General features: G+C 39.5%; 1 protein-coding gene across 1 annotated transcript; it reads left to right on the plus strand.

Annotated features, from left to right (window-relative positions):
- Positions 1-14,661: 14,661 nt before the first annotated feature.
- Positions 14,662-15,702, plus strand: LOC110684763. Its single transcript, XM_021861198.1, has 2 exons — positions 14,662-15,240; positions 15,514-15,702. Exons 1-2 carry the CDS (start codon positions 14,662-14,664, stop codon positions 15,700-15,702), a joined length of 768 nt encoding a protein of 255 aa, XP_021716890.1.
- Positions 15,703-20,527: the final 4,825 nt, after the last annotated feature.

Genomic DNA, 20,527 nt, shown 5'->3' on the forward strand with positions numbered 1-20,527 from the left:
CTTATGCCATATATTGATGAAAGACATGATTTTTATTAGCTTGGGAGTATTGTTGCACTCTATTTGATGTTTTCTAGTTTAAATGCATGAAAGCGATTTGAACTAGATTAGGATCATCTCTATTTTAATGATTGCATGAGAATGAGTTATTAAAGTGGAGTTTTTATGGATTGTGCTTCTTTATTCTCTTGATTTGATTGTAACTAATAGGATGCATGAGAATGATCCTTATTAGTGTAGACTTCTTTCATTGATTTGCCTAGACTATTGCATGAGAATGAATTGCTTAGGTAGAATCTTGTGTTCTTTGGAATATGTTTTATGATAATCACCATTATTCTCCTCTTTCTAATCATATTGGACACCCCTGTATCCCTAGCGTCATTTTCTATTAATTTTAATCATTTTTTTCTTGCTTATTGGTAGTTTTAGTGTTCTTACTCAACAAAACCAACAAAAACAATCCCATTTTCACTCTTGCATTAGTGATATTTGATGTTGAATTAGCTTGATTCCTAGTGATTCGACCCTTTACTTGCCACTAACTAGTTTAGTGTAGGTTTAGGTATTATAAATGATTAATTAGGTTAGGGTAGTAGCTTAACGACCTATATAACCCGCGATCAGCTTCTTGAGCGAAGTTCTGAATAACACTCCTTAGTACCGATGTTCTCTCTGCAGGATAATATTTATTATTAAAATTCAAAGCAAGAGTTTCCCAGTCAATAATACCAAGTGCAGTTCTATTCAAAACATAAAACCATAATTTAGCTTTGCCACATAATGAAAAGGGAAAAAGAATCTCCCTGATTTGGTCCTGCGTGACCCGGCTTGTCTAATGGTGTTACAATACTGGCAGAAATCTGCGATGTGAAAATTAGGATCTTCACCCTTAGCTCCACTGAATTGCTTCCTCTCTATCATAGTGATAAATTGGGGCTTGATCTCAAATTGAACTCCATCTAGCGCAGGAGTGGGAGTAAGGTGCGGGAAATTTGTGAGCTTCGGTTGCGAGTAGTCACTGAGTTTCTTCTGGGTCGTCATCTCCGATTCTGAATCTGAAGGAGTTTCTGCGTCACTAGAATCAGAGGGAGGATCTCTTCGACTGTTGTCCTCCTCAGAACCGCCAGAATTTGTCTATAGATTTTCCTTTGCCTATGAAACGAGCGTTCGATCTCAGGATCGAATGGGATGTAATCTGATCTGGAACACCTGGGCATAAACAAGGAACTAAAAGACAAATATGAGAATTCCCTCAAAGAACAAACGTTCTTTGAGACAAAAAGGGATAATCTAGACTGCAAAAAATAATCAAAAAAATAAAAATAAAATCGTTTCCCCGGCAACAGCGCCAAATTTTGACATGGTAAAGTCGTATCCCCTAATCAAAAGTATTACCTAAGTCCTCTAACTAATGCAGATAGGGAAGTAGGGTCGAATCCATAGGGAAACAAGTTTTTCTACTTCTGATTAATTATTATAATCTAAATTATCAAGGTAACCAATATTGTTGTAAACAAAGACTATACTACGAAGAATAAGATCGGAGGAAATAAAGTAGGGAGAAATTAAATATTAAAAGACCTAGGGTATAGGTTCACTAATAAACAATATTCCAGGGCAAATCATAATAAGCAATCAATCAAGCATTGATTAATCAGATTATAAAGGGCTTTTGCTACGTATTATAATCACAGAGTTAATTTATCGGTATTAAATCTCATCTGTCGAATCTCGACTTAACCATTTATAAATTAGTCCGCCTATTGAAATTAAGCCTAAACATCAATTCCCATCTGTTGAATCTCGAATTAATATTGCTAAACTCATACAATTAAATCTGGCCAAACCTAATTGCATAGCATTAAATCAATCAATAGGAAATTAACCAAGCATTGATAATCAATAATCACTAATTTACCCCTTCATAATGTTTATTAGATCCCCATAAACCCTAGAAATAAAACTACTCAAGCATCATCATAACTAAACTAATCAAATAAATAAAGCAAGACATAATCAAAGAAGTAAATAAAATAACTGAAATTAAAGGAGAAGAAATTGTTACCAAAAGAAATCTGGATTAATGAATGTAATTAAGAACAAAGTTGAGAGAGAATTTAAGAGAGAGAAAATCTAAAAGAGAAGGTAAACAAAAATTATGTACATAATTCGTACTTAAACACTCCTAAAACAAAAACTAAAACAAAACTAATCAGCTACTTAGAAAAACACGCGCCCGATCGGGCCCGCCTTTTTACTATGCCCCTTGCTGGTATGCTGCGCCTGATCGAGCCTACGCTCACCCGATCGGGCGCGGCTCCTTCCTTGATGTTGCTTTGCGCGCGCCCGCCCGAATTGGCGTATGCTTGCCCGATCGGGCCCGACTTCTTCTTCGGGGCTTGGATTTTGATTGGGCTCGATTCCTCGGCCCAATCCAGATTTCCTCATCGGGTCTTGATTACTTGAACCAATAGCCCTGATATCACATACCGAGCCCTTAATCACCGGCTCTCACCGATCCTGGGCTTCAAGAATGGTCGTGTCCTTCAAGCTTCCGTAGTTGATCCATGAAAACCAGGGAAAATGCTCCAAAAGTGCAATTTCCTGTAAAACTCATCCAAAACTACGAAAACACTAGAAAACCCTAATTAGTAATAAAAATGGCCCTAAAGAGCCAAAAATATACTAATTATGACCATGGGACGGGGGTAAAACACTATATAAATTGGACATATTAGGGGGCCGCTTCAGTTTAGTAATATTAATGCATAATTAATATTCCAGCTTAATCTTGACTGACCCCTTCGGGTCACACCCTTAGCAGTAAATGAACAGAATAGACGAATTAATTCGGAAGAAATTAATTCGTCGCCCGAGTATTAAATATTTAGACGTTGGAAATTTGAGCTTAGAGCATCGAAACCGAGCGTCGGAAGTCGAGTCAAAATAGTAAATGACAAGACGTGCAAATAATAATAAATCGCCAATATTTCCCAAAATACCCCTAGCATCGGAGTGCCCTGAGCATCCGAGTGCTAGGGGCAAAAATGTCCTAGCATAGGTGGCTAGCAAGCGCACCAAGCTGGGCCATGCATGGCCGGCTGGTGCGTGCTAGCACACCATAGCTAGCAGCGTGCTAGCAGCCGCAAGCATGCGTGCTAGCAGCAGCTAGCAGCGCACGCACGGGCTGGGCTCTCGTCCGAGTTTTGGCTGGGCCATAGGGCCATGTACTAGGGGAGAAAGTGGGAGCATATGTAAAGGAAGTGGGGTGAGGGACATGTGGCACAAGGAGAGTATTGAGTGGGGAGCAAGTATGGTCCCCTACTCTCCATGTGGTCCTCACCACCCTTTACATATGATAGTGCCACTTGTAGATTTATTATTAGTTTGCTTATTTATTTTAATTTAGCTTTAAAATAAATTGTGGAATTTCATGACTGCCATATTGATGTGATAGAAATTCCCACTCTCCCTCTTGCCTATAAATAACCATCTTGGGTTTTTGGGAAGAGTGCTTGAGTAGGAGTTCAATAGAGCATTGCATTAGCAAAAACTCTTAAACTCACACAATACTCGGGCTTTGGTTGGACCTCGCTAACCTCGAGGTAACAGACCTAAAAGTGGATAGTAGTTTTTGCGGGTGGACTTTTGTTGGAGGCTCGCGTATTTTCGGAGCTTAAAGCTTTCAAGTAAGAGCCCGACTTTGAGGGCGAAGCACGCTACACAGGTAACTTCCGATTTTATCCTTTTATGTTTATTTGTTATGCTTTATGATTTTATTAATTGCGAGTGGTTCTTTGGGTCGGGGTTGTTTCCGCGGTAATTTGGACTTACCAAACACAAAACAGCGGTATCGGAGCCACGCTCGTTTATTTTTAAAATCATAATATTTTTTCAAGGTGTTTTATGGCTTAATTTTTCTGGTCTTGAAGTGCAAATTAGATTAGTAGCTCGTTTTATTTATTTTAACTTCGTATTAAAGCTATCATCAGCCCCGAACCCATATTTCGACCCAAAAATAGTGAATTTTGGGTGTTAAATGTGTTCTGGAAATGGTTTTATCCTTCTAGGGAATGGTTTTTAGCCAAAAAAAACGACCAGAAATGCACTTTTCGAGGGATTTTTCATTTTTACGAAAAATTTGAAGTCTTTCTAACCTTGAAAATTAATTGCATATTTATGGTGGTTATGTAATTGGTTTAATACATATTTTATATGCAATTTTAAACCTCTTTAGGCATGATTACTTGGTAGTAATTTGTGCTTGAAAGCTTGGTTTTATTTTTTCACATAATTGCAAACTAATTGCATTAAGTGTGAAATTGTTGTTCTTTGAGGCTTCCAAGTATTAAAGATTCAATCTTTAATTATGTTAAGTGATTGAAACTTTATATTACTAAATTCCATGAATTTTTGTTAAACTTTGTTGATTTAATCATTTTTAGTTTACTGGAATCATAAAGTTTGAATCTTTGTGATAGAAAATTGTTTATCTTCACATTGGAAGATATAATTTTTCAAGGATCCACAAGTATTAAAGTTGGAATTTTTAATTAAACTTAAATTCATATTTTTCCAACTCCTTCTAACTTTGTCAAAATCTCAAGTTTAATTTAAATTGATTAAATTAAAAGTGAGAAATTGCCTTATTTATGTTGTTGCACCAAGCTAAACCAATTTAATTTAGAATGGTTCTTGGAATTATTTTGGTTGGATGCACTTTGATAATTTTATTATAAGTTAGACTTGTTTAAATTTTTATTTTTCTCAATGAATTAATAATTAATTTAGAATTAATAATTATGTCACGCAAAATTTGGATCAAATTCCCGAGGTTATGGCACGCAAAACAAGGCAAGAACATCACTTGGGTAGCCGGGTTGCATAGCATCCCGCATGTGGCAGCCAAGGATGCTGCCCGTGCTTGCGCGCAAGCCATGTGCATGGTTGCTGCTTGCTGCCAGCAGCATGGCGCGCCAGCATGCACCAAGCAGCAGCACGGTGCAGCAGCAACATGGTGTTGTGCGCGCTGTGTGTGCTGCCTTGCTTGGCTGGCCACAGCTGGTGCAAGCACGAGCATATTGGTGTGTGGCTTGGGACTTGGTGCATGTATCGTGTAATAGGGAATATGCGTAGACATTCCTTGCGAAGCAATGTAGTGCAATGAGTTTGTACAACATGGGCACCAAGGGCCACGTTATTGATGTGTGAAAGTTTGCTGATGTGGGCGGTGTAACGCTTAGCGACATCGGGCCCACTCCCACGTTCATTGAGCATCAAACGGTTATGCGGAATGTGAGCACTCCATGTCTTAGTGCTAGGCACTTAGACATTTTGGACTACGTAATTTTTGCTTAAATTGTCATTTTAATTATTTTATTAAATCTAATTTGTTTTTAATTATTTTAATAAATTTTGGAGGCTAAGCCTCGGTTTTGAGCGGCATTGGCAAAATTTATTTTGACAAACTTTGGGTTTTACCGACTTAATTATTTGGATTAATTGAGTTGGATGCGAAATTTAGTGGGAGCTTCAAATGTTAATTGCGCTTATTTACATAACCAGTTAAAACAACTTTGACTAGTCTTAATTAGGCGTGTTAATTGGATTAACCACCTAGATTAGTTACTAGTCCACGCATGTTTATGCATTGTTACTTGTTTATCGTTGTAAAATGCATGGGCCATTCACAGATAGTAAATGGATGAATGGAATGTATATTCTCTCACAAGTTTTATGAAATGGCAACTAGTGGGGCCCGATTAGGATAGAAAATACGGACTGCGATCCGTGATGTATTTTTGTAAATCTAAATACGGTCTGCGAACCGTTGAGTATTTTTGTACCTTTATATTTAGATTAGTCATATCGTAGATACTAGTAATTGCATTTAATTATGGTCAAGTCTTGAAGATGGAGATTCTTGGAAGACGAAGCCATGAAGTTGCAAATGAAGACCTTTTTGAAGATTTGAAGATCTCAAGGGGTCATGCTAGTTGCCAAATGCATCTATATTTATGTTTTTCGATATATATATATATATATATATATATGTATATATATATAGCATGTTTAGGATTTTGAATGTTGTGATGATTAATTAAGTTCACTTAAATCAACCAACATAGAAACCCTAGGTCCCTAAATATTGAGTAAAACTTGCCATTCCAAAACAACACTTACCAACCGAACGAGGGTAGTGGTGGGCTACGCCAAAGCCAGGCATCACTACCTCTCCTAGGAGTGTAAGGCATACCGGGTATGCAAGTTGGTTTTGGTTGTACTCAACTATATGAGTGATGGAGTCCTAACATGTCATGGAAAAGTGAATAAATTGTTGAGAGAGCATTATATGCGACGATTTATTCAACCAAGAGTGGCTTGGAGCCATTAGCAAGGAGATTGAGTGTTAAGACAAGCCAAAGCATGCTTAAGCACTCTTTGTTTCTTCGGATCTTGGAATCGACTTATTCTCACCAAATTGGGGACAGCCTTAAATGTGTGAATAAGACGTTTTAAATAAGTTTGATTAAAAATGCATGAATTCAATATTATTTAAATATCATGAATGGTTTTTCATTTCAAAATTCTTTCAAATGTAGAATCATGTCTTCAACTATCGACAACAATCTTATGTTCCCAGAACTTCCCGAGAAGTTATCATTTAGCTTGAATTTGGTAAACGTCAAGGAATGGGTTGAGGAACTCCGTTTGACCCTCCGCAATCGCTACCTAGAGCATATCTTGGATACGCCCATCTCGAGTTTCTACTCAAAAGGGATTATAAGCGATATGGCTCATAAGGAGTGGAGTTATGATAGCAAGTGAGTCTCTCGACTCATGACAAACTCCATACTGGAACAGTGGAAAAAGAAATTCTCCAACTACCTTCCGAATGTACTTCTCAAGGCTCTAGAAGATGTGGTCAATTTAAGGGTAACAAAGAGCGATAAGGGCAACTATGATGGACTCGTGGAAGAAGTGACTAGGTCATTGTCTAACATGAGGATCAAGCCACCGCAAGATGGATGTCTTAGCAAAGAAAGGAAATAAGTATGGGCTAGGGTCTATAGTGCAAGAATTAGTCCTGGGATGCCACTTCAAGCCCGTGTGCAAAAGATGACAAGGTTATTTAACCATCTGGAACTGATTGGTATCCCGGTGGAGGATGAGCAAGCGGCTCATATGCTTTTAAGCTCACTCCACTCGGGATACGTTGCAATTAAGATGCGACTTACCAACAATCGGAATAAACTGTCCTACAAGGAAGTTGTCCAAGAGCTCCAGAAAACCTATTCTTGCAAGGCGGCTAAGTTTGCTCTAAGGCTCAAGAAAAAGGAGTTCAAAAACAAGGCAAAGATGCACTGTTTCTACTGTAATAAGCAAGGCCACTACAAAAGAGAATGTAGCGAGTATCTGGAAGATGAGGCAAGAGGAAAGAAAGCCCGAATCTCAGGTATCATCTAGACACTTGAAAATAAGCAATTTATAAGGTATTAGATAGCGGAAAATTAACTCATTTTATGCTCTTATTTCAGGAACGAAATGAGCAGTGTTTTTCAAGTGGTCATGAGTACACAAGTGGAAGATGAAGAAAATCTATCCAAAGAAAGCTTGTAATCTCATGTATTTTGTCTAAATTCTAAAACTTGTTAAGTTTTATATACCATAATTTGATCTTGTGACGTTGGACGTCATTTTAACCTTGATCACAAGACCTTTTGTTTAAATGTCTTGCTTATATTTATGGAAATTACAGCTTTTGTGTGTTTAGACAAAATTGTTTATGATAATACTGACAAAAGAGCTAAGACCATGGAGTCAAACCAAACTTACTTGTGGCATTGTCGTCTTGGCTACATTAACATCAAACGCATCAAGAGACTTCTACAGGTTGGTGTTCTTGACTCTTTCGATTTAGAATCATTTGAGAATTGCGAAGGATGTTTATTAGGCAAGATGATTAAACAGCCATTCTCCAAGTTGGGAGAAAGGGAAGGAGACTTATTAGGTCTAATACACACTGATGTATGTGGACCAATGAGCTCAACCACAAGAAATGGACACCGATATTTTATCACCTTCACAGATGACTATAGTAGATATGGTTATGTCTACCTAATGTCGCATAAATCTGAATCGTTTGAAAAGTTCAAAGAATTTCATAGTGAATTTGAAAATCAGCCTGGCAAGAAAATCAAAGCCCTTCGATCGGATCGAGGTGGTGAATACTTGAGCCAAGAATTCAATGACCATCTGAAAGAAAAGGGTATACTTTCAGAATTGACACCTCTAGGAACTCCACAATGGAACGGAGTATCCGAAAGGAGAAATCTGTCCTTGTTAGACATGGTACGATCAACAATGGGTCTTAGTGATCTTCATATCTCTTTCTGGGGACACGCACTTCTAACTACGACACTAACACTGAACCGTGCACCATCAAAAGCTATAGAAAAGACTCCATATGAATTATGGACGAAGAAACCTCCTAGGTTGTCTTTTCTAAAGATAAGGAGATGCGAAGCATATGTCAAGAAATTGATATCTGACAAACTTCATCCCAAATCTGACAAGGTTTACTGTGTGGGCTACCCAAAAGAAACCAAAGGATATTACTTCTACAACAAATCGGAGAACAAAGAGATTGTTGCTCGCGATGGTGTCTTTTTGGAGAAGGAACACCTTTCCAAAATGACAAGTGGGAGGAAAATCGAACTCGACGAAGTTGTGAGGATGAGCAACAAAATCAGAATGACAGTCAAAGTGCTCAAACAGCATCTGTTGACGCAGGTCAAAGTGTGCAAAGTCAAACGGACAATGCAAATGCTCAATACATTACCCTACGTAGGTCTCAGAGGCCGAGATCTCAACCTGATAGATATCTTGGTTTAGTATTAATCGAGATCTTAGAGGACATCCTGATTATGGATGGAGATGAACCGGCAGCCTACAAGCAAGTGATGATAAGCACCGACTCTGCTAAATGGCATGAGGCCATGAGATCTAAAATGGATTCCATGTTTGAAAATCAAGTCTGGGACTTGGTTGACTTACCCGAAGGTTATACACCTATCGATTGTAAGTGGATTTTCAAGATGAAAACCGACAAAGATGGAATTGTATTCATTTACAAGCTAGATTGGTGGAAAAAGGTTACACACAAGTTCATGGTATTGATTACGATGAAACCTTTTCACCAGTCGCAATGCTTAAATCCGTTCGGATCCTCCTAGCAATTGCTGCATATTACAATTATGAAATATGGCAGATGGACGTCAAAACCGCCTTCCTCAATGGTATTTTGGAAGAAACTGTGTATATGACACAGCCTGAAGGTTTTGTCAACCAAAACAATGCTGGGAAAGTTTGTATGCTTAAGAATTCCATTTATGGACTCAAGCAAGCAAGCAAAAGTTGGAATCTGCGATTCAATGAAGCCATCGGTAAATTTGGTTTTATCAAGAATCCAGATGAATCTTGTGTTTACAAGAATGTCAGTGGGAGTGACATCACCTTCCAAGTCTTATATGTCGATGACATATTGCTCATTGGAAACAGCATTTCGTTGTTAGAGTTTGTAAAGGCCTAGCTTGGAAAATGCTTCTCAATGAAAGACTTAGGAGAGGCTCAGTACATACTAGGCATCAAGATCTATAGCGATAGATCAAAAAGGATGATTGGATTGAGTCAAAGTACTTATATTGATAAGGTACTTGCTCGATTTGGCATGGAGGAGGCCAAGAGAGGTCACCTGCCAATGTCACATGGCATAACCCTAAGCAAGAAGCAGAGTCCACAAACACCTGATGAGCGGGAAAGAATGAATCAGATTCCATATGCTTCGCTTATTGGATCGATCATGTATGCCATGATATGTACTAGGCCAGATTTATCGTATGCCTTGAGTGCTACGAGCCGTTACCAATCAAATCCAGGAGAGGCTTATTGGACTACGGCCAAGAATATCCTAAAGTACCTGAAAAGGAACAAGGATAAATTCTTGGTGTATGGTGGTTCAGAGGAATTAGTTGTTGAAGGTTATACCGATGCAAGCTTCCAGACAGACAGAGACGATTTCAAATCGCAATCTAGATATGTGTTCTGTGTGAATGGAGGAGCGTTCACTTGGAAGAGTGCCAAGCAGAGTACGACTGCAGATTCTACAACTGAAGCCGAGTACTTAGCAGCTGCTGAAGCGGCTAAGGAGGTTGTTTGGATTCAAAAGTTTGTTGGCGAACTTGATGTTTTACCCTCCATAAAGGGTCCAATAGACCTCTATTGTGACAACAATGGAGCTATTGCTCAGGCTAAAGAGCCGAGGGAACATCAGAAAGTCAAACATGTCAAAGGGCGGTTTCACATGATTCGAGAATTAAAATCAGAAGGTGAAATCAGAATTTGCAAAGTTAGAACGGATGACAATGTAGCCGATCCACTTACTAAACCTTAGCCTCAAGTGAAGCACAAAAAGCACGTTGAGGCAATGGGAATCAAGCATGTAGGAGATTGGCTTTGATTTCCTTGTTTAGTGTTTTAATTAAAATTTTGAACATTTAATGTAAGACACTAAGAAAAACCATTCAAGTTTTGGAGTAATATAAATTTCATGCAATATTTTATCACTTCGTTTGATATTTAATTGTGGTTTAGGATTAAATAATGAGTCCATTCGATTCTTGGAATATTCAAAATAGGGTATCAAGACCAGTCTTGTTAGAGAAACACCTATTAAGTGAACGTTGAATATTATAATCGAAAATCATCTATAATCGAGGTCATTTAAACAATGGACGATTAATGACCAATTGAGATTCGTGTGTAGTCTGATTTATAGCACCGTTTCTTGTGCTACGAGGACATGATTGTCATAAATCATTTGCACAAGTATTGGTTTAGAACCATACTGGATCGACCTATGAGAATACTTTAAGAGATTAAAAATCGTCATAAGTATACTTCTCATTATAGCTATCGGAAACTATTTCCTCGACCATGAGTATTGTGAATTCTCTTGTTTGAGTACTAGTCCGCTTTGATGTTATCAAACGTCTGCCGTAATAGGGGATTATAAAGGCAACACTCGGGCGGCTAGGTCCTCTCAGTATGAGGAGCTACATTACAAGACTGGGAATGTCCCCCTACTAAAATAGGGAAGATGGCTTTGATGTATACAAGGCCTCTCGTAGAGCGAGAATGTGAAAATGCATGGCCGTGCTCGGATGGATTTTAGAATTCATCTGTTTATTGACAGTCAGACTCGGAATTGAGTAACACTTCTGGACGTAATAAGGATGACATAATAATCTTACCTTATAGTTCATGAAGAGACATTAAGCGACATAGGAAAAAGGTTGTACACTAAATGCGCGCTTGTCCGGAAGGACAAGTGGAAGATTGAAGGGACTGGTGTCCTTCGAACAAGTGTACTATTTCGTTAGTGGGTTTAGAATTATAAGAAAGCTAATATATTTTAGTAAGGTCAAGTGATCGAAATGTCTAGGTGGAGGCCGCTTCCGATCAATAATATTAATGCATAATTAATATTACAACTTAATCTTGACTGAACCCTTCGAGTCACACCCTTAGCAGTAAACGAACCGACTCGACGAATTAATTCGGAAGAAATTAATTTGTTGCCCGAGTATTAAATATTTAGACGTCGGAAATTCGAGCTTAGAGCATCGAAACCGAGCGTCGAAAGTCGTGTCAAAAATAGTAAATGACAAGACGTGCAAATAATAATAAATCGCCAATATTTCCCAAAATACCCCTAGCATCGGAGTGCCCCGAGCATCCGAGTGCTAGGGGCAAACATGTCATAGCATAGGTGGCTAGCAAGCGCACCAAGCCGAGCCATGCATGGCCGGCTAGTGAGTGCTAGAGCACCATAGCTAGCAGCCGCAAGCCGTATGCTAGCAGCCGCAAGCATGCGTGCTAGCAGCGCACGCACGGGTTGGGCTCCGACCGGGCTGTGGCTGGGCCATAAGGCCGTGTACTAGGGGAGCAAGTGGGAGCATATGGAAAGCAAGTGGGGTGAGGGACATGTGGCACAAGGAGAGTATTGAGTTTGGAGCAAGTATGGTCCCCTACTCTCCATGTGGTCCTCACCACCCTTTACATATGATAGTGCCACTTGTAGATTTATTATTAGTTTGCTTATTTATTTTAATTTAGCTTTAAAATAAATTATGGAATTTCATGACTCCCACATTGATAGGATAGAAATTCCCACTCTCCCTCTTTCCTATAAATATCCATCTTGGGTTTTTAGGAAGAGTGCTTGAGTAGGAGTCCAATGGAGCATTGCATTAGCAAAAACTCTTAAACTCACATAATACTCGGGTTTTGGTCGGACCTCGCTAACCTCGAGGTAACGGACCTAAATGTCGCTAGTAGTTTTTGCTGGTGGACTTTCCTTGGAGGCTCGCGTATTTTCGGAGCTTAAAGCTTTCAAGTAAGAGCCTGACTTTGAGGGCGAAGCACGTTACAAAGGTAAATTTCGATTTTATTCTTTTATGTTTATTTGTTATGCTTTATGGTTTTATTAATTGCGAGTGGTTCTTTGGGTCGGGGTTGTTTACACGGTAAGTTGGACTTTCCAAACCCCAACACGCTTTATGTATGCATCACATAACACTTAAGGAGGGTGCTAAGGCTTCCATTGAGAGGCAAAGGAAACTCAATCCTCAAATTGGAGAGGTGGTGAAGAAAGAAATCACCAAACTCTTTGATGCCAACATCATCTTCATCATTTCGAGTTCTAGATGGGTTTCCCCTTTCATTTGGTCCCTAAAAAGGGAGGAATGACCGTATTTGAAAATGAGAATGGTGATCTCATTTCAACTAGAACGGTGACCGGTTGGAGGATGTGCATAAACTATAGACATCCAAATGCATCCACTATCAAGGATCATTTTCCTCTTCCTTTTATCTACCAAATGCTTGAAAGACTAACCAAGCACATGTATTATTTCTTTCTTGATGGTTATTCGGGTTTCTTTCAAATCCCCATAAACCCGGATGATTAAGAGAAGACAACTTTTACTTGTTCATATCGTACTTTTGCATACAGGAGGATGCCGTTTGGACTTTACAATGCACCGACAACCTTTCAAAGGTGCCTGATGAGTATCTTTGGAGACATGCTTGAGGCTGAAATGGAAGTATTCATGGATGATTTCTCGATAGGAGCCTTTCATTAGAAGATTGTTTGTCCAATTTGGGCAAATGCTTAGCAAGATCTGAGAACGTCAACTTGGTCCTAAATTGGGAAAAATTCCACTTAATGGCTGAAGAGGGAATCGTCCTTGGTCACAAGATATCAAGCAAGGGGATTGAGGTCGACAAGGCTAAAGTTGAAGTGATTAAAAATTGCACCTCCAATTAATGTGAGAGAAGTAAGATCCTTTTTGGGGCATGTCGGCTTCTATAGGAGATTTATCAAGGATTTCTCACAAATTGCTAGACCCCTAAATGCTCTTCTTCACAAGGATGCCATCATTATTTTTGATGAAAAGTGTCTTCAAGCTTTCAACAAATTAAAGGAGGATTTGATCTCTACTCCAATCGAGCAAGGGCCAAGATAGGATTTGTCGTTTGAACTTATGTGCGATGCTAGTGATGTTGCAATTGGAGGGTTGTTGGGACAAAGAATTGAGAAGAAGTTTCACATCATTTACTATATATCCAAGACCTTGAATGAAGCTCAATGGAACTACATCACGACGGAGAAAGAGTTTCTTGCCGTGGTACATGCTTTTGAGAAGTTTTGAAACTATCTCATTGGTTCCAAAACTATTATTTACACCGATCATGCGGCTAATAGGTACCTTGTGGCGAAGAAAGAGTCCAAACCTCGTCTTCTTTGATGGGTCCTATCTCTCCAACAATTTCATGTTGAAATCCATGACAAGAAAGGAGCCGAGAACGTGGTTGCGGATCATCTTTCCCGATTAGAGAATGTGAAAGCTAGTGATGATGAAATCCCCATATGTGATGAATTAAGAGATGATGTGCTTTATATCTTGAATGAGAAGGAGCTTCCTTGGTTTGCCAACTTGGTGAACTACTTGGCATGTGGAGAATTTCCTCCCGATTTCTCCAAATACCAAAGGAAGAATCTAAAAAGGGAAGCAAGGCACTATGTATGGGATGACCCCATTCTCTACAAGAGAGGAGTAGATGGTTTGCTCCGTAGGTGTAATCCGGATGAAGAACTGCAAAAATGTGCTCAAGATGTGTCATTCCGATCCTTGTGGAGGGCATATGGGAGCAAACAACACAGCATTGAAGGTCCTGCATAGCGGGTTGTGGTGGCCTCACATCTTTAAGGATGCTTGAGGGTTTGTAAAGACTTGTCAACGAACCGGAAATATATCCGAGTGAAATGAGATACCTCAACAACTGATTCCTGAGCTTGAGGTATTTGATTTGTGGGGTATTGATTCATGGGACCATTCCCTACTTCTTATTCATAAATACATCCTTGTGGCGGTTGATTACGTCTCAAAATGGGTTGAGGCCATTGCCTCCCTAACTAATGACCATAAGGTAGTTGTAAAACTATTCAAGAAAGTGATATTTCTAAGATTTGGAATTCCTAGAGCTATGGTAAGTGACAGCGGTTCACATTTTTTTCATATTTCTTTTCAAAAGATGCTACGAAAGCACGGCGTTCACCAAAGGTTCAGCCTTACCTATCATCCACAAACAAGTGGACAAGCGGAAGTGTCCAACCGTCAAATCAATTTAATCCTTGAGAAGACGGTTGCAAGAAATAGGAAGGATTGGTCAGAAAAACTTGATGATGCCCTATGGGCACATAGAAAGAACAAAATCCCTATCGGCACAACTCCATATCGTGTAGTGTATGGAAAATCTTGTCATCTTCCGGTGGAACTTGAACGCCGAACTCAATGGGCAATCAAGGAGATTAACTTTTACTTGGCTAGTGCAGGAGAGAAAAGATGGCTTGATTTACATGAGCTTGAAGAGCTAAGATGGGAGGCCTATAAGTGTGCTAGCAACTACAAGAATTGCACAAAGGATTTCCACGACCATAATATTGAAAATAAATCATTTCTTAAAAGAGATAAGGTACTACTCTACAACTCTAGGATGAAATTGTTTCTCGAGAAACTTTCATTAAGGTGGAGTGTTCCTTTTGTTGTCAAAGAGGTGTTTCCTCATGGAGCCATGGAAGTTTGGAATTTGGATGGAATGAGACCTTTTAAGGTAAATGGGCATCGCCTCAAGCTTTACTATGAGGGTGCTCATGTCGACTTTGTTAAATAAATACAATGTAATCATACCTCCTGAGTGTGGAGTTCGTCAAGCCATTGACGTTAAAGAAGTGCTTTCGGGAACCAACCCGAGTAAAAAAAAAAAGAAAAAAAAAAAAGACAAGAGAAAAAAAAATGTGTGAGTAAGAAAAGAGAGAAGAGTGATGGTGATATCTGATTTTGGCTAACATTATGGCTGAATTTTATTCTTGTGATTTTGATGCAGGAACTTGGAGTTAAAGGAAGCAAAGAAAAGAAACAAAAAAGTTGTCAGCAACTAGGGCGAGCGCTCCAGGCAGTATGCACGCCCGCTCCTAGCTCAATGAAGAAATCAGAAGTCTTCATGGCAGTGCAGAGCGGGTACTCCTCCCAAATGCAACCCACTCCTAAGCTCCGTACAAAACCAGTGGTTTAGGTACCATGAGGAGCGGATGCTCCACACACACTCCACGCCCGCTCCTAGTTTAATGGAAAAAACAGAAGTCTACAGGTCGAGTAGGGCGGGCGCTCCATGAAGAATGCACACCCGCTCCATTCTGGGTTAAAATCACAAGTTCAAAAATCAAAGTAGGAACGGGCGCTCCATAACACAGCACGCCCGCTCCAAGTTATGCAAAAAAAACAGGGGGGAACTCCTTTGGGTTTCGGAGTGGGCTCACCAAAAGTTTAGCATGCCCGCTCCATTCGGGGTAATAAAACAGAACCCAAGCACATGAGAAGGAGCGGGCGCTCCTTCGCCCCTACATGCCCGCTCCTACAACATGCCACAGCCAAATTATTAATTAGAGCGGGTGCTCCATCTCATATGCACGCCCACTCCTTGCTTGTTGAGGAAAACAGACGTTCTATGAAGAGCAGGAGCGGGCGCTCCATCACACCTGCACGCCCGCTCCTCGCAAAAGCTGTAGCCAAAATTTAATTTGGAGTGGGAGCTCCAAGCAAACTGCACGCTAGCTCCTTTCTGGGATGAAAAAAGAAAGCAAACACTTGAGAAGGAGCTGGCGCTCCGGACCTTGAGCACACCCGCTCCTCCAAAATGTAGTAGCTAAATTTCTTTTCGGAGCGGGCGCTCTTCTCTCACTGCACGCCCGCTCCTGTCTGGGGCTCAAATTTCAAGAATATTTTCAAAATTTGGAGCGGGCGCTCCTCAAGACTACATGCTCGCTCCTCACTGGATTTACGAATCATAAATTGTTCTTCAGAGTCGGAGCGAGCGCTCCTCTCACCCTGCACGCCCTCTCCGACCTGTCTGGGTAAAAAAAAAGGATTCTTTCTTTAATTTTTTATCCTCCTTCCTCCTTTTTCACCACTCATTTCCCCATTCTTAACCACCTATCTAATTAATTCTAACCCAAATATTTAAACAACTTAAAATAAGTAAAAAAAAAAAAAACAAGCACTATATATTGTTGGTAAATTAAAATCAACTCTCAATTTTCTCATTCCTCATTCCTCATTACCTTAACAAAAATCCCTTATTTTCTCCAATTTCTCTCTTCATTTTAATCATTAAATCCCCAATTTCTTCACTAAATATTCACAAATTCTCAATCTCCATCAACTTCTCTCTCCAAAAATCACAATTTTTCAAATTTTAGGCAAAAATTTAAAGACCCACGAATTCAAATTGAAGAACAAGGGAGCAAGAGGGCTAAGATTGGTAGAGAAGGAGCGAATTTGGGTAAAATTGGAGGATTTTAGAGTTTTATAATCTAATTGGTAAAATCATACTCTCTACTTCACTTTCACTCTTAAACCTTAGGATTTTTCTTCAATCTCCTAAAATTTGTTTAATTCATTAATGTTGTGTGATTAGTTGCACAATTAGGTGAATTAAATCAAATTTACTTGCTACTGAGAATTAATTGGTAGATTTCTTGTGATTAGTTATTGGAGTAAGAGAATTGTTGTTTGTGTTGGAATTATATTGAATTGAGAAACAGGTACTAGGATTTTATCGGGGGTTTGAAGTTTCGGAGATTTTTTTTGGTGTCTTGTGAGTGTATTTGTGGTGTTTTGAGTTCACTTTTTAATCCAAACCTTAATACCAAAATGGTTATTTGTTTATTTGGAAGTTCGGGGGGGGGGGGGGAGAAGAGGAAGACTACTTCTGGAATCCAAATAAATGAAAATTGTTCTTCCAAAAGCCCAACTCAAACCCCTAGCCAAACACCAAACCAAAGCAATCCTCCCCCTTCAATAAGAATTCCTGACAAATTCAAGGGGTACCACAAAAATCTTTCCACACGAAAAATTCTACCAACTTGTTTTTACGACCAAGAAGCTTGCCAAATCCTTGGTTTAATGGAATTCGATGAGTGGCCGAAAAATTTTGATGGTTAAACTTCCTCAACAAGAGGGAGCTAACCTACTAATTGCTCACTCTCGAATTTCTTTCTACCTTAACCATGCGGAAGGTTAGTGGTGAGGGAGAGCCTATTGAGTGCGAGCTTAAGTTTAATATCTTCAACCAACCAAAAACATTAAGCTTAACTCGCCTCAATCAGATTTTTGGATGGCCCATTAACAACCATATAACTGACCCCGATAATTTCTACCTCAAAAATTACGAGGAGTACAAATGGTGGAATACTATCGCGGAGTACCCCAAATTCACTAAACGGTCTAGCCAGACTAGCCACATTGTCCACCCCGTAATCCGTATATACATGAGAATAATGGGGTACGCTTGCTTCTCGAAGCAAGATCTCGGGAAGCTAACTAAAGAGGAGATAAAATGCCTCTTTATATCTTACCGATTCGAGGGGGACCTTGAGGGTAATGTGAATATGGGGTACTTATTTGTTAAACGGTTCCTCAAAATTAAGATGAGTGTGAAGTTGACGGGTGAGATTAAGTGTGGTGGGATGATTACTATCATTGCCAAGGCATTGAATTTCACCAATTGGGTTGAGCAATTAACCTCGGTGAATGGCTCCAATGCCCTTGACCTTGTCGGACTTGCCTCAATGCATATGCTTGTGGAAATTCGGGGTAATGTTACCACCTACTATTGGCTGGTCAAGGGGAAACACCGTTGCATTCTCCCTAACGCGGCTGTAATGAACACCGTGGGAACCACTTAGCAAGTGCCAAATGAGCCCCTCCCCGGGAATGTTCCCGACCTTGATCAACCATCTCAACCCCGCCGCCATAGTATCTCCACCATTCCAAGTTTTATGGGCGGCCAATCCTCCTCCTCTTCTTCCTCATTCAACCTTGAGTCAGCCTTTGACCATCTCAATCTAACCAACTAAAGAATTCTTCAAGAAAATGAATATCAAAGTTTTGTATCTCAAATGTTCTACCAAAACCATGATGAGAGGAGAGATTTCCTCCCCTATGTCAACTATCCTCACCGCCCCATGCAAGAGGGGCCGGTTCCGGGTTGGAACAACAACCAACCCACCTACTCCTATTGGCAAGGACCCCGTAGCTCCATTTCGGAGTTATGATCCTTCCCTCCCTACAATTAGACACAACCAGGAGGTTGTGATTTTAGGGGGGGGGACCCTTCTTATTACCACGTACCCGAGACATGTGGTAATATGGCTCCTGAGGAGATCGATAACCACCCCTAAAGGGGATACTTCAGGTTTCCACCAGGGTATGATGGTGGTTGGGGTACTAGTAGTGCACCGGACTACGGTCACTATCGTAGTAGCCCCAACTATGATCTTCCTCCATACGTGGATCAACCTTCCTTTTCCGGCAATGTAGATGACAGGCTAAAGTCGTATCACCTAATCAAAAGTAATTCCTAAATCGTCTAACTAGAGCAGATAGGGAAGTAGGGTCGAATCCACAGGGAAACTGGTTTTTCAATTCCTAATTAATTTAAGCAATCTAAATTATAAAGTAACTAATATATTGTGATCAAAGGAATAATACTAAGAGTAAAAGTAGGGAAGAATGAAAATAGAGGAAATCAATGAATAAAATACCTAGGGCATAGGTTCACCAATAAATAACATTCCAGGGTAAAGAATAATAATCAAACATCAATGCATCAATTAATCAGATCATACAGGGCTTTCTCTACGTATTACAATCACAGAATTAATCTACCGGTATTAAATCTCATCTCTTGAATCTCGACTTAATCATTTATAAATTAACCTGCCTATTGAAACTAGACCTAAACATCAATTCTTATCTCTCGAATCAATATTGTCAAACTCATGCATAAAATATCAGGCCTAATCTAGTCACAGAGCATTAAATCAATCAATAGGAAATTAATCTAGCATTGATAATAAACAACAATAAATTACCCCTTCATATTATTTATGGATCCCCACAAACCCTAGAAATAAATCTACTCACACATAATTAAATCTAAACTAACCAAAGCAATAAAATAAGACATGATGAAAGAATTAAAGTAAATAACAGAGATTAAAGTAGAAGAAATCGTTACCAAAATAATCTGAATTAAGGATTGAGTAAGGAACAAAGTTGTAGAGAGAGAGAGAGACTAATCTAAAGCTAAGTAGAGAGAGAAAATCTAAAAGAAGAATTAAGAAAGAGTAAAAGAAGATACTAAACTCGCTTAACGGAAAAGTATTTATATTTTGCAAGAATCCTAAACTAAAACAAACTTAAACGACGATTAAACCTCCTAATAATGACACGCGCCCGATCGGGCGCGCTTTTTTCTTCAAGTGCATGTTTCTCGCGCCCAGCCGGGCGCACCTTTGGGCGGGAGCTCCTTTGGTCGGGCGGCACTCTTGGGCTACTCTTTGGACTTTGATTGGGCTCCAATTCTTTGGGCCAATCCGGATTTCCTCTTCGGGTCTTGAATACTTGGTCCAAATGCCCTGGTATCACATATAACGAGCCCTTAATCACCGGTTCGATGGCTCTAACCGGCCCAGGGCTATGAAGGGTGGTCGTACATCTCCAATGCTCGTAGATACTCCCCAATATCTCGAGAAAATGCTACAAAAGTATAAATCCCTACAAAAGTCAACCAAATCTACGAAAACACTAGAAAACACCAATTAGTAATAAAAGTGGCTCATTTGTAATTAGAGAATAGAAGCCTAGTTTTCAGAAATCTCTCTTAGTTTGAAACATCCCTTTTAGTTAATTAAGCTTAGTTTTCATCAAAACAAATCATTGTATTACTGAAATTCAAGAATTATTCTCAAGGTTTGGCAATTTGTATTCAACATTTGAAGCTTCATTCAGTAATCTCTTCAACCTTCTTCTACTTAATTTCATATTCTATTTGGTAT

The sequence above is a fragment of the Chenopodium quinoa genome, unplaced genomic scaffold, assembly GCF_001683475.1.
Source record: "Chenopodium quinoa cultivar QQ74 unplaced genomic scaffold, ASM168347v1, whole genome shotgun sequence".
Classification (NCBI taxonomy): Eukaryota; Viridiplantae; Streptophyta; class Magnoliopsida; order Caryophyllales; family Amaranthaceae; genus Chenopodium; species Chenopodium quinoa.

What these genes read in the sequence shown, in the direction of transcription:
- LOC110684763 (XM_021861198.1), top strand. Translation starts at nt 14,662, where the DNA reads ATGCTACGAAAGCACGGCGTTCACCAAAGGTTCAGCCTTACCTATCAT. An exon ending in ATGGAATGAGACCTTTTAAG is followed by an intron (nt 15,241 to 15,513) that starts GTAAATGGGCAT and finishes ATTTTGATGCAG; the next exon opens with GAACTTGGAGTTAAAGGAAG.